This window comes from Balaenoptera acutorostrata, chromosome 4 (assembly GCF_949987535.1).
Source record: "Balaenoptera acutorostrata chromosome 4, mBalAcu1.1, whole genome shotgun sequence".
Classification (NCBI taxonomy): Eukaryota; Metazoa; Chordata; class Mammalia; order Artiodactyla; family Balaenopteridae; genus Balaenoptera; species Balaenoptera acutorostrata.
Window position 1 is genome coordinate 34,638,746 of NC_080067.1, and position 14,164 is coordinate 34,652,909.

The 14,164-nt window shown below is 37.5% G+C and overlaps 1 protein-coding gene across 1 annotated transcript in view; it reads right to left on the reverse strand.

Annotated features, from left to right (window-relative positions):
• Positions 1–13,938, reverse strand: part of LOC103001435 (ceruloplasmin-like) — a 35,076-nt gene extending 21,138 nt beyond the window's left edge. The window contains 8 exon segments of the mRNA XM_028167980.2: positions 5,103–5,249; positions 6,747–6,912; positions 9,430–9,672; positions 10,354–10,524; positions 11,027–11,239; positions 12,389–12,618; positions 12,620–12,637; positions 13,784–13,938. Of these exon segments, the coding sequence (XP_028023781.2) occupies positions 5,103–5,249; positions 6,747–6,912; positions 9,430–9,672; positions 10,354–10,524; positions 11,027–11,239; positions 12,389–12,618; positions 12,620–12,637; positions 13,784–13,938 (1,343 nt within the window).
• Between the last annotated feature and the right edge of the window lie 226 nt (positions 13,939–14,164).

A 14,164-nucleotide genomic window follows, 5' to 3' on the forward strand; every position in this document is an offset into this window, starting at 1 on the left:
CAACAGAGAAGAGAAAGTGTTGGAGAAAGATCTTTCTTTTTTTCTTCCAGTTACTTTTTCTTGGATGATCTTTTAAAAAATTGTTTTTTTAATTGAATTATAGTTGATTTACAATGTTTCTGGCATACAGCAAAGTGCTTCAGTAATACATATATTTTTTTCAGATTCTTTTCCATTATAGATTATTACAAGATGTTGAATATAGTTCCCTGTGCTATAAGTAGGTCCTTGTTATTTATTTTATGCATAGTAGTGTGTATCTGTTAATCCCAACCTCCAAATTTATTCCCCTTTCCCCTTTGATAACCATAAGTTTGTTTTCTATGTCTTTTTTTTGAGTCTATTTCTGTTTTGTAAAGAAGTTCATTTGTGTCATTTTCTTAAATTCCACATATAAGTGATATCATATGATGTTTGTCTTTCTTTGTCTGATGTACTTCACTTAGTATGATAATGTCCATCATTGTTGCTGCAAATGGCAACATTTTTTTTTTTTATGGCTGAGTAATCTTCTGACTACTCATAAGCACAGGCTTTGTATGGAAAGTAAAATAAAATTGTTTGAAATGTAAAAGATGTAGTCAGATGAATCTGTGATATCACAAAGAGTTAAGATACCAATCCATGGTTTTTACAGAGTAATTTGTTTATTGTGTAGCCAGTAATCGACAGGTGCCAGTACTTTTTGACCAAGAAGGATTTTGTTTGATTGTTTATTTTATTTTATTTATTTACTTATTTTTTGTTAAGGTAGATCTGCAGGATAAAAGAAGAAACTAACATTTTACTGAAAGTCTAACATATGCCGGGCCCTTTGCTATACTGTATCTATCTCATATGATTGTGTTAATTCCTTTTTACAGATCATAAATGATTACAATCCCTATTTTACAAATGAGGGTATTAGGTTCAGAGGGGAGGGTAGGCTCCTCTGATCCCCATAACAATTCTCTGATACAAGGTGCGTTTAAACAAATTGCCAGCAACAATCAGCTTCATTGAAGTAAAAATATTTCCCTAGAGAGCAAAGGTAAAAAGGAGAGGAGTAAGAGAGGAAGGCAGGAGACAATAGAGGAAGGTAGATGCAGGAGGAAGACCTGGGAAACAAATGGACAGAAGAGTAAGAAATGCAGCAGATCATAGAATGAAAACAAGTTCAAATGCTTCAAAGCATCTTCATTGCTTTTGAAAATTATGGGTTGATTTAGAGCCTGGTGCCTGGGAAAAGAAAAATGGGAAGGGCTCAGGGGGGTTTTGTGTACAGGAAAATGATATACTAATGCTCCTATAAATTAAATGGAGCAGGGCAAAGGTTTTCTAAATGCTATTTGGAAAACCTCCTTTTTTTATCCTGTACAAACAATATTCAGTGCATATGAAGACATCACTTTTTTATACTTTGGACGTATTTCTGGCTGATGGAGAAGATCCACAACTTACCTGTGGAATCGGGTATCATAAATTGGGAGGTGTGGGGAAACAGAGCTATGGTGTCATCCCTTGCTCCTAAGGAAGTGAAAGTATTTCCTGAAAAATATATCCCATGTAAGTCTTTACTGGATCTCACACTAATAATATGCCATGAAACGTTGTCTCCTAAGCACACATCCAGTCCAGGCAGATTTCCATACATGTTTCCATTTATGGTTGCAAGACATTTGTGACAAAGAAAAGTGTATTTAATTTATTGGTACTTGACATCTCTTGAAACTCAACTAAGGACTAATCATTAAGCAGTTCATTCATGTAAGATCTCAATATTATCCAAGTCAGCCCCTTTCTTTTAGATTTGAGGAAACTAGGGCCAGAGAGACTTATTCAGTGTCATTAAGCTAATTAATGGAACTGTTAAGACCAGAATCCAAATCTCCACATTCTAGACCCATCCTTTTCCCACCACACTTTACAGTCTTCAAAACCAACCAACTCACCAACCAACTAACTCAACAAACACCCCATGCATCCACTCCATTACTTTGGCAATAGAGAAATACATGACTTTTCTGTATCACATTTAGCAATAGCTAAAACAATGTATTGCACCAAAAAGGCATTGGTAAATATTTGGTAAATTGAGTGTAACATAATTACCCTAGTAGGCAATATTGTTATTACGAAATTATATTTAAAGAAAACATGAAACATGTTAGCCAATCACTGAGGGGAAAGTGTAAGTCTCTCTTAAAAAATTTGTAATACTTTAGGCCTAGAGAAATTAAACAACTGCTTAATACATTTATCTTATAAATTAAGTGTTGCCTTGTAGTACATCTTGTTAAGAGTCTTGGAAGTCGGGATCCTCTGGATACACATTTTCAGGCTCTGTGGTAAATATCCTGATATTTTAATCTAAGAGATAACTTTGATTTTCATCAAATATTGTGGCAAGCAGGTAAAATTCTTTGTCTATTCCTTTCTCTGGATGAGAAGAGAAAAGTAAATAGACGTGAAATATACATGGTCCGTATTCAAAATCTAGTCAAATGGTTGATCTTTATACAGGATTTCCCATACAAGAGGATCTGTAGACTCCTGGAAAAACTGATCAATTGACTTCCCCATTTACGGACATTTTATATAAAGGCATGAATCCCAGTGAATGGATTTATCACAGAACTAAGAAGTTGGGGGCTTCCCTGGTGGCGCAGTGGTTGAGAATCTGCCTGCTAATGCAGGGGACACGGGTTCGAGCCCTGGTCTGGGAAGATCCCACATGCCACGGAGCAGCTGGGCCCGTGAGCCACAACTACTGAGCCTGCGCGTCTGGAGCCTGTGCCCCGCAACGGGAGGGGCCGCGATAGTGAGAGGCCCGAGCACCGCGATGAAGAGCGGTCCATGCACCGCGATGAAGAGTGGCCCCCACTTGCCGTAACTAGAGAAAGCCCTCGCAAGAACTGAAGACCCAACACAGCCAAAAAAAAAAAAATAAAGAAAGAAATAAATAAAAAAAAAAAAAAAAAAAAGAAGTTGGGAGAAATCTCTACGACTGTTTTCATGTAAAGCTCTTAATCTAGGGTCCTCCTGTAACTTAACTCCATAAAACTAAACTGTATAATCACAGATATTTATAGAGGCTTCTCATAGGAGGCTTTGTAAGAAGTAAGTTAAATAAAATGTTTTCAATTCTAGAAAGTCTGTATTTTTAGGGTTTATGAAGAAATATATGTATATATTTCTATTTTGGGTAAAATATAAAAATTGTATGTACTGTAAGAATTATGAGATGTTATGACTTTCATTATGTAGATGAATATAAATGTATAGCCATATTTTAAAATAAAATATACATTCAATTATATATATTTGTATTGGGGGATTTATAAGGCCTTATGACATATGAATTACAAATGCAGAAAAGAACTTGGATTTCAGTTCACCTGTGAGTGAAGAACAAGGGAAATTCACTCATTAAGCATTTATTGAGCACCTACTACATGCCAGAGAGGGGCTGAGGTTGCTATAAAAAAATTAATAAAACCCTGTTTATGGTTTCTAGGCACTTATAGACTAGTGGGAGAAACAGGCTAGTAAAAATAATTGCATGGCTAAGTGCTCTAACAGAAACATACACAAGGAACTACAGTAACCTGCAGGAACTTGAACTAACTTCAGTTAGGGAATATTGTTTGACGAAAAGGAAGGGACCCCCCAGGCCGACTTTTTATTAAAAAGTCTCCCCTTTTAGCAGGTAAAACAGTGAGGAAAGTCCATTCCAGAAAGAAAGAAGAAGGGCAAAATCAAAGAGATGTGAATTAGCTGTCCTTACTCAGGGACTAACAAGCTAATTCTGCAGTAAGACCAGAATGGCATGTGCAGGGTGGCGGGGAGGGGAGCATGAATCTGGAGGACACAGCAGGGTCTGATGTGTTGCCTTCTGAGCCAACAAATTGTAGGGTGATTTTTAGGGTGGAGAGTGCTATAATCAGATTAGAAAGGGAGGAATGTGGAGCTATATTGAAGCAGGGTGAAAGTGGGGACAGGAGTTAGGAGTTTACAGGAATTCAGAAAGAGATGACGTGCCTCAAATGAGGCGATGGTATCGGAGAGCTGGTGACTGAGAAAGAAGGAGTTGTTGATGGAAATCCTAGGCTTGGTGGAATAACAGGGACTTCCCTGGTGGTCCAGTGGTTAAGACTCCACGCTTCCAATACAGGGGGCCTGGGTTCGATCCCTGGTTGGGGAGCTAAGATCCTGCATGCCGTGTGGTGTGGCCAAAAAAAAAAAAAAGACACAGAATAGAGGAAAAGGAACCGACTTAGAGAAGCGTGGGTCAGGCAGTGGCTGTCCAGAAGGAGATGAAGAGTCAAAACAGTCAAGCGGAATTAGAGGTGTCCGTGGAACATGCCAGGCTGGGTGTTCATTGGGCACGAGAAGACACAGGTCTGGAGTTGAGGAAAGAGTAAAACTGAGAGACATCAGCACACAGAATTTGAAGGTGCCCATTGCCACATTGCCTTTCCCTTTCGGTTCTGTTTCAGGTAACCTCTCACCAAGGCATACCTGGACATAGATCCCGTGACTTACCTGTTTGCCATCCTCTCCAAGACTTCCATTTCTGCACACGAGGAGAGGCCCTGCAAGGCCACTGTTGATGTCTTTTTAAAAATTTACTGAGGAGTAGTATAAGCAGGTCAGGCAGTTGGGGTCTGTGGAGGTGGGACCCACATCTGTTGGAACTTGCCATGTATAGACATAGGTTGTGCTAGGATTTACATATGAGGAGGGTGAAGGGGTTTCTGCCTTAATGACAGGGCCTAGAAACCAACAGAGTTAGCGCTGTCTTCAGTGTTCATAAACGTCATTGTCAGGTTGTGCACTTGGGTAAGGTTCTTCTAGGAACAAATTAAAGGGATCATGCCGTGAACCAGAAATGCATCCAGTTACAAGAGGTGTAGATGATTCAGGGTCTTAGAAATTCACATGGATATGTTCATCTTATTGGATTTACAGGGACAAAAGAATGCAGTTTAAAATCAGGTGAATAGGCATGTATTGTTTTCATAAGGCTGTAAGATGAGAGATAAAATCTCTAAAACTGTAAACTGGTGAATATTCTTTTGATGGCACAGAATATGTATAAATGGTGTTTATGACCCCACAACTATGAAATAATTTTACCAAGGAGTCCGAGGTGATTTGCTTTTGCCTTCTGTGTTTGGAAGGAAGCATCTGTGTATTCAGAGTAAACTAGTCTTTTGTAAATTCCTCCAGTTCTGTTTGGGCCTTGTTCAAAATAGAGCCGGGATTCACTGTACAGAGAAAGTAGATACACAAAGAACGTTTAAACTTACAGTGATCATGTGAAAAGAAAGCAAGAACCTACATGCATCTGTTTTAAAGTACTTGTAATTTATTTATAAAAACAATGCATACTCATCATAGAAAATTTGGAAAATAAAGAAAAATATGACAAAGAAAATTAAAATCTTCATAATCCCACCATCTCTATATAACCACTGTCAACATTTTCCATGGATATTTTTTCAGTCTTTTGTCTATATATGTGTATACAAGTGTCTGTCTGTATACTACTTACTAGTTTATCTACACATCTTCTTTTGGAATAAAATTTTAAAAACACTTGTCTGATTTTTTTTAAGGCAGGTAGTAACAAACATTGCTTTTAAAACAACTGTGCTGAGATGCTATAGTATTGAGATGAGAGATGTCATTCTTGACTGTTTAATTCTATTATAATAACATAAAATGGAGTCCCCTGAGAAAAAGTGTTCCCTAGTAAGAAGTGATGGCTTGCAATGCTGAGATATCATCAAATTTCATAGTCAAGAGAATCATGCAAGCCAAAAGAATCTATTAATTCATACTTATTTTAGTCAATATAAAATGAGAGTTGAATTTAATTTTTGCTCTAAGCCCAGATAGCCTTTTCACAATTAATACAAAATTTCCACTACATAGATTGAATTTATTGATGAGCTTAAAAAGTGAGAAGAGAAAATATTCACCTGATATAACATTCTTAGTTTTAAATTTTCTGTGAGTAAATTAGAAAAAAAATACTATGGGAAACATTATTTTTTGGTGGTTATAGAACTTGATATTTTCTGACATAAAACTTTCATTCAATAGACCAAAAGAGCTGAAACTCCTGTAATCTTCAAATTGGTAAATATATTTAGCAGTTGGGCCATCAGAAAAACTTTCTGTGCGCTTTTAAATGCCAATGTCACAGTAATGTATTTTAGTCTTAGTTTTTGGTTATTAAAGAAGCAGTTGATAATATATCCTTAGGTGTTATTGAGTAAAAAATATTTATATAACTTTATTTAAGGATGTCATAAGAATTAATTATATCCTCAGATCTTAGCAGGAAAGTACCAATTACATATGAGGAATATTTTTGAATTTTTGTAAAATTGCTCTTGCTATTTTACAAAAATTATTTTATAATGAGATATTTAACAACACAGTTGATAATACCATCCACTGTGCTGTTAAATATCTCATAATTATAAAATAAATCCATTTTAAAATTTAGTTCTAAGAAAAAGATAAGCAGTATGTTTTTCTTGGCAGTGGCTTCCAAGGCTTTTAGAGAAAAATTTTGTGTAGCAATGATCCCTAGGTTCAATATTTTCCAATAATTGTTATAATTATTTTCCTACCTTTATTTTATCAGTATCTTTTTATTATAAGATACCTAAATCTTTTCAGGAGTAGCTAGGTTATGAAAAAGTCCAGTTATCTTTATTTAGCTCTAAATATTTTAATTGCTGAATCATTACCTTCCAGCTGCTGTTAAATTATTTCCAGTGAAGAAATCTATACCAGATGGAGCATAGTTCCAAAAAATTTCTTCGGCAGCAATATAATAATGTAAAACTTGTGTCCCAATAACATCTGTCGAAGGGTTTTGGCAACTCCTTACATTGAAGAAGGTCTGCATACCCTCTGAAAAACAGTAAACCCAAGTAGAGAATGTTATGAAAATATTAAAACATTTTTCTTAGTCCATATGTATTTTCAAAATTGTAACCAACAACATTGCAACTTCCCCTTCCTTTGAGAAATTTGAGGTATTTTATTTATGGAATCTGTGTAAAAACCTGAAATGTATGAAGCAAGTATAAAACTCAGGAGGCCAAGATGAATGATAGAGGAACATGTATTAGTGGAGAATAATAACCAGCATTGGAATAGCTCCTACATGAATATGGTACCTGCCTACCAAGAGGAATTTGAGAGTCTGTTTAGCCAAAAGTATTTTCCCTTACGGGTCTGAAATTGTTACCATTAATTACTAATGAGTTAGTTGGTTTATTAAATTAACTAGTTGGCAGGCAGGAAGAAAATCAAAGCAGGTACATTTCCATGAGGGCATCAGTCCTGTGTTTTTATTTTAGAGCGACATTGGTGGGAGAGTAAATTAATACAGACTTTTTGGAAGGCAATTAGGCAGCATTTGTTAAAATTAAAAACCTTTCCATTAAAAAATTTCACTTCTTCGTAGTTAAGCAAGACACATATTTGCACATACATAAAAAGATAGAAATAAAAAGGGGTTAGCTATAACACTGTTAGTGAACCAAGAAGGTGAAAGCTATTTAAATATCTATCAGTAGGCAAATGGTTAAATAAATTAGGCTACATCTCAAATATGGAAAACTATACAACTGTTTAAAAGAGTAAGTTAGAAGTATAGGGAACGTCATGGAAAAGATTTCAAGGCATATGGATGAGTAAAGAAAGCAAGCAGCAGAATAAAGAAAAACCAATTATATAAAAATAATAGCCTATTTTTTAAAGTTATATAATTAAATAAAACTTATATGCAGTGTGATCTACTTATGTAGAACAAAACACAAAACAATAGCTGTGCATTTTTTATTTCTATATGTTCATATATATTGTATGAAAATGCATGGTAAACAGGTTTGCAGGTATTCATGCAAACTTGCTTACAGGGATTATTCTCTGGAGAGGGAACTGGGATGGTAGTGGGGTAGGGTTGGACTAATGGTCTATTCTTAAACCATTTCTCTAAAGGTGAACACGAAAGCTGATTCTTCTCTTTCTTTTTCTTTTTTTGCTTATTTTGGTAGTGTAAACTCTCCCCCTTGGCCAATTTGAAGCTACCACAAGTTTTTCAGCTGGTTTATTTAATTCTCAACTCTCTGGAGGTCCTATGAGGTGGCTCCCAGATACCATATTAGACTTTCACTCTTTCTGTCTGCTGCCGCCACCAAATTCTCCCTCCCTCCTTCGCTCCCCCCTGACCCCACTCCTTCCTCTTTCTTTTCTTCCTTTCTTTCCAGCAAGTCTATTCATGTATTCTTGTAATTCCTAAAAACAAAACAAAACAAAAAACCAAAAACAAACAAAAAAACCCCCCAAAACTGTAGGTCACAGGAAGAGAAGAAACACAGGGGAAGGCTGTGGGGTCCATCAGCCAAAGAACTTTCAGAAGCTTTCTCAACTGTGCTTAGGCTGATCCTATTTTTTTCTGCAGAGTTGAGGAGGAAAGACCTGATTTAAAGGCCAGATCTGTAAATGAGGTAAATAGGAGGAGTGGGGCTGAGTGTACATTTTAACCTTTAAAACATATGTTAAAACAATATTCCTTTCTAAGTGAGAACCTTTTTATCATTAAATTCTGTCGAGTTATTATAGCTGTGTGTGGGCCTCCTTTTTCTCACAACCCTGGGAGGGACACAAAACATAAGAAATCCCAATAAATACTTGTTGTTTAGTTGTTTAAATAATTAATTGAAGTAAGATGCTAACCAAAGTATGGGACTTCGAAAGAAGAAAGGTTTTTCTCAGAGAAGTAAACCCCATTTTTGTACAAAAAAAAAAAAAAGAAAAAAATTCTTCAGTTCTAGTAACAATCATGTTTACTGATTGAGAAATAAAACAAAACATTTACATGATTATATGTAGAGTTTAGTCATATTTAAGAATAGAGAAGATCAATAACTTCATACCAGGCCTTCCTATCATTAAATGTGAAGTGTGATTGAAGAGGGAAATAAACTAAAATAAGGAGGTTTACTGGGTACTGGATTAGAATTACTTGGTCCTACATAATTCCATGCTCTCATAGGGTTTTGGGTAAGTGTTTTAACCTCTTGGAACTTGTTTTCTCAATTTAAAAAAAAGGTGTAATAATACATGCTCTGTCTGACACTCAGGGTTCTTGTAAGGCTAACCAGCTAATGAATATAAACTTCTTTTTTGTAAAAACAACAACAAAAATAATCCCTATATACCTAAAAGGGTTTATTACCATAAAGATAAAGGTGTCAGAGACGTGGGTCCTAGTCCTAATTGTGTCACTGACTTTGCAAAAGGCAATCTTATCACCTCCCCGATGGCAGTTTCCCCCATTTGAAAGATGAGTCATTTGTAATGGGTTGTAACCCTAGGAGTCCCCTGACCCTGTATTATGTAAAAGGAATAAATCCCTACCATGTATCTGACAGCCCATCATCCACTCTCCAGCACCCTTGGCCACCAAGAAGGCATCTTGCATTGAGGCAGGGAAGACAGTAACGGTGTCTTTTCTGTGATTCCGAGAGATCAGAGTTTGTCCGTGGGTAAAGATGGAGTGTGTGTCCAACACACCTCCCATGCCAACAAAATACCACTTGACCCTGTCTTCTGCACACATGGTGAGATTGGGCAGATTTCCATACATGTATCCATTTATTGCTGAAAACAGATGTAAATTAACCTATCAAGCATGTTAGATCAAGGCCACATGGTATACATTCTATGCATTTTCTCATCACATAAGCCTGGCAGTATCATCATTGTTCTCATGCATAATCTACGACAGGACTTGATTTGTTTTCCCAAAAAAGAGGCCATAGCATTGTTTCTGATTAAAGCTGAGGAGCACACAAATTTAGAGGCAAGAGGAGGAAAAGTAAGCTAAAAAGCAGGAAGCAGTGAAAAGGGGAAAAGAATAGAAAGAAGCTAAGTCCTTGGAAGAAGAAAACAAGGATAAAGGTGACTGAGATAATAAGAGCATCTTTTCTGAAAAGTTCTACATAGAAACACATTTCCATAAGATATCTGGTCAGTTATGTCTTTGTTCTTCTATAATGTTTTATTACCTTAAAATTACATCTTTGCTATGCTGTCACCACCTACTTTTGATCAATATCAGATGTTAGAAACAAATGCATCTGTTTAACTTTACTTGCTATGAAACTTTGGAAACCAAGAGGATTTACCAGATGACTTACCTATCAACCAGCATACCCGGGGTAAAAAACTGGGAAATAGAAACTCATTTAAACAAACTCAAACAAAGGGAAATCACGAAATAGAATCATAGAAGTTAGAATTATAGGATAAAATGAATGAGAACGTTCTTTATAATCTTACAGCACATGAGATTTCTCTCCCAGAAGCCAGAATCTCTAGCATTAACTTGGCCAGATTCAGTAGATATATTAATATTGTCAATGATATACCAGCTACGGTTTTCATCAGTTATAGAAAACATCAGAACGTAAGACTCGTGGATATTTTTTTCCATGTCTGTATCCAGGGTTCCTGAAACAAAACAGCAAAACAGCAAACCTTCCTCTTTGCAGAAATTCTTTTTGCTATGAAATAAACTAGTGATTCTAACTGATTCCACTCAAAATGTAAAAGTAAAATCTTGCACCTCCACAGACAGAAACCTAAGGAACTGAGCATGCAAGGAATAGGCAGACAGCCTCTCATCTCCCTATTTCCTCCCACCCTGTGGGTTCAACACTTCTCTGTAGAAGGGTGGCAGAGTTTTGTGTGAAGGTGGCTAAGGTGACGATCTCTGGGTTTGACTACCATCTAGTGTCCAACCTGCACTCTTGGACTTGAATGGCGGCATTGGACTCAAGATTGCCATCTAGCGCTCAGAGTTCAAGTGGCAACGTTACTTTCTTGACTGGGGAATCAAGGTCAAGGCAGGCAAAGAGAGCTCATTTGATAGCAAAATTCCACTGGAAGAGTGAGGGAGACCCCACGTATCCTGGTTGGCTCTATTGCTACAATGAGATTTTTAAAATGTAACCTCTTTTACAAGTCAGAATTGGTCCAAGAAGTCCTGAAGCCACATCTTTGAGAGTTTCTACATGGGAGTGGTACATCCGTGTCATGCAGTTACGGTCATTGGGACAAGGCCCCTGAGTTTCTTCTACAAACCACCGGTAAGTATACTCTGCCCCTGGCTCTAGCCGGTCATCTTCCTTTTGCGGGCCTGTAGTGTTATCAGGATAGAGAGTGCCTAGAAAACAACCTGCAGTGTGGTCACAGTAACCACCGGACGACACTGTTTTGAATGTGACCCACGCTTTCTCCATTAAGTCATGGATGTATGTTAATTTGTATTTTTAGAATAAAGTGTGCATCTCCACCTTCCTCTCTCCTGCCTCCTGTCTCCCTAGATCCCCCTTACTTGGTTTCTACCTGAATGCCCAACTTGGCCAGTTTCCAGACTGAATTGGAATGAGTCAGGCAGCATATTAACAGACTATCATCACCTTTATTGATAGATTCCATAAATATTTATTGTGTACCTACTATGTGCTAGATCTTGGATACAGAGAGCTAGGATCCTGAGTTGCCCTCCGTATTTTCTATACTGCAAATCCGACTTTGGGACCCAGGGCCTCAGGAGGATCCATGTTATCTACAAGCTGCCCACAGGCATCAGGAAGTGGCCTTCTGCATAGCTGATATTATACTGAGCTACTACCTTAGTCTGAATCTGGGGTCTTGCTCTCTTTTTTTGCTTCCTCTCCTAGAATTTGGCTTCATATCTCCACCTCTTGAACCTGGAATCTGATAATTATAGGTAACATTCCTTCATTCAACAGAAGACTTTGAAGCATGACCAACCTATCGTTTATCATCTTTTGAGACGACCTTGCTCCATGTTGAACACAAAACCCTATTTGTTAGCTTTCTCTTCCCTTCCTTTTTCCAACACCATCAGGCAGCTGTGAGTGTGGATGTTTAGGGGAGAAGATACTGTCTGGAAAATAGTGACTTCACCTGACAGTGATGTTTTCCAAGAAGCTAATCCTCGTCCACTAGGAAATGGAAATGAGATGAAGGCAGAACAATATTTCTGCCAACCTAACATTTAGCTCATGAGTGTCTCCTACCCATCCCCAAATTATTTACTTATTTATTTATTTACATAAGAGAAAAGTGTGTTTTCTTTCCCAGAAATTGCACTGGAGGGTCCACTCATTTCAAATGAGAAATTAAAGAACAATCTGGGATATAAAAATTAAAGACATCTGAAGTAAAAGTCCGCATTCACCCCAAACTACTCCTAGTTCACGATTACCTTGCTTTTCCTGAGGTTTTGGGCTCATGCTGTTCATAAGCAAAAGCTCAGGAATCTAAGGAAAGGGGACCCACTTACCTTCATTTTCTTTAGTGCAGGTGATTCCGTGAGGATGGAAACTATAGTTTCTTGAAGCAAAATTTTTCACATGTACACAAATGAGGTCTCCAATCTCTGCTTTCATGATTGGACCTAAAAATCCCAACCAGGATGGTTTCTCAATGATCGTTTGAAATGTATCATCTGTGTACTCAAAATACAAAGTCGTTTTATAAACAGGTCCTATCCTATCTTGGCTTTGTTTTAGATGTTTGGGACTGAAACTCTCTGTAAACAAACAAACAAGAACTTGAACAAGTTTTGACTGGAAAGAAAACAGTGTTAAATCAACTGAAACTAGAAGTAAGAAGCGTTACAGCCTAATTTTATAGAGCAAACCAGACACTGGCGAAAATCTAGAAGGAGTCAAAAACAGGGTAGTAGGGCTTCCCTGGTGGCGCAGTGGTTGAGAATCTGTCTGCCGATGCAGGGGACACGGGTTCGAGCCCTGGTCTGGGAGGATCCCACATGCCGCGGAGCAACTGGGCCCGTGAGCCACAATTACTGAGCCTGTGCGTCTGGAGCCTGTGCTCCGCAACAAGAGAGGCCGCGACAGTGAGAGGCCCGCGCACCGCGATGAAGAGTGGCCCCCGCTCGCCGCAACTAGAGAAAGCCCTCGCACAGAAACGAAGACCCAACACAGCCATAAGTAAATAAAAAAAAAACCAAACAAACAAACAAAAAAACAGGGTAGTAGGCAAGGAGAAGTTTGGAAGTTCTGGTGAAGAGATCAAATGCAAATGTAGCAAGTAATATACATGGTATTTCGGTTTAAATGACTTACCAAATTCTTTGTACTGAACCATGAAAGGTTTCTAACCCTACCCAGAGGTTACATTAGCTCTTAAGCATTAGATCAATTCCTACAAGTTAAGATTGTTTACACATTTCAATGATTCGTGGATTTGTTGGTAGAATTGGGGGCAATTTGGCACACAAACATAGTAAATCAGAACCCAACTCATAACCTCTAGATTTCCTCGTCTCAATTATCTGAACAGAGAAATCAAGAAGAGAGCTGCAATTTTACAATCTCTGCCATAGACTCCATATCAGAAGGAAAAGTGTTGTTTTACATCTTGAGCACCACTCAAACAAAATCGATGATAAATACAGAATTAGAGATGATCCCTGAAATATGCATCATGAGGGCAAGAGTGGCAATAATCCCAGGAAGGAGCAATTTCTGATTTATATTAATAGCTGTCTTCCATGTCATGCTTATACTAAAAATTCAAAGGAAGCGGTTCTAATAGCAAATGTGCCCTGAAAGGGTCAATCATGGAAAATTCTTTAGCAGCATTTTATCAGTGAATAATAATTATCAACATTTGCTTCTGATAGCAACTTTTTCAGTGTGAAGGTATTACTTACTGATCTTCTGAAATAGGCATTACATTGAGCATATATTTACCAGTAGGAGCATAATTCCAAGTAGTTTCTCTAATGCCTATGTAGTAGTGCCTCTCTATTGTCCAACCTGGAGAACTAATAAAAACCAGAAAGGTCAGTGGTAAAAGGATCTTCATGTTCAAACCTTGCTCTTGGAGAGGCTAACTGAGTGATGTTTGCCTTCTTTTTATAATCCAGACGTTCTTCCTTTATTTGAGTTTGTTTACATAGATCAGGGTGGCAAAAGAGCTCATCAAACACGTCATCTACATATATGTCATTTCCATTCCAAACGCATTTGGTTTTCATTAGTCAGGCCAGGTGAGATGTTGCACAACACACAGAGAATACTGGTTCTTGACC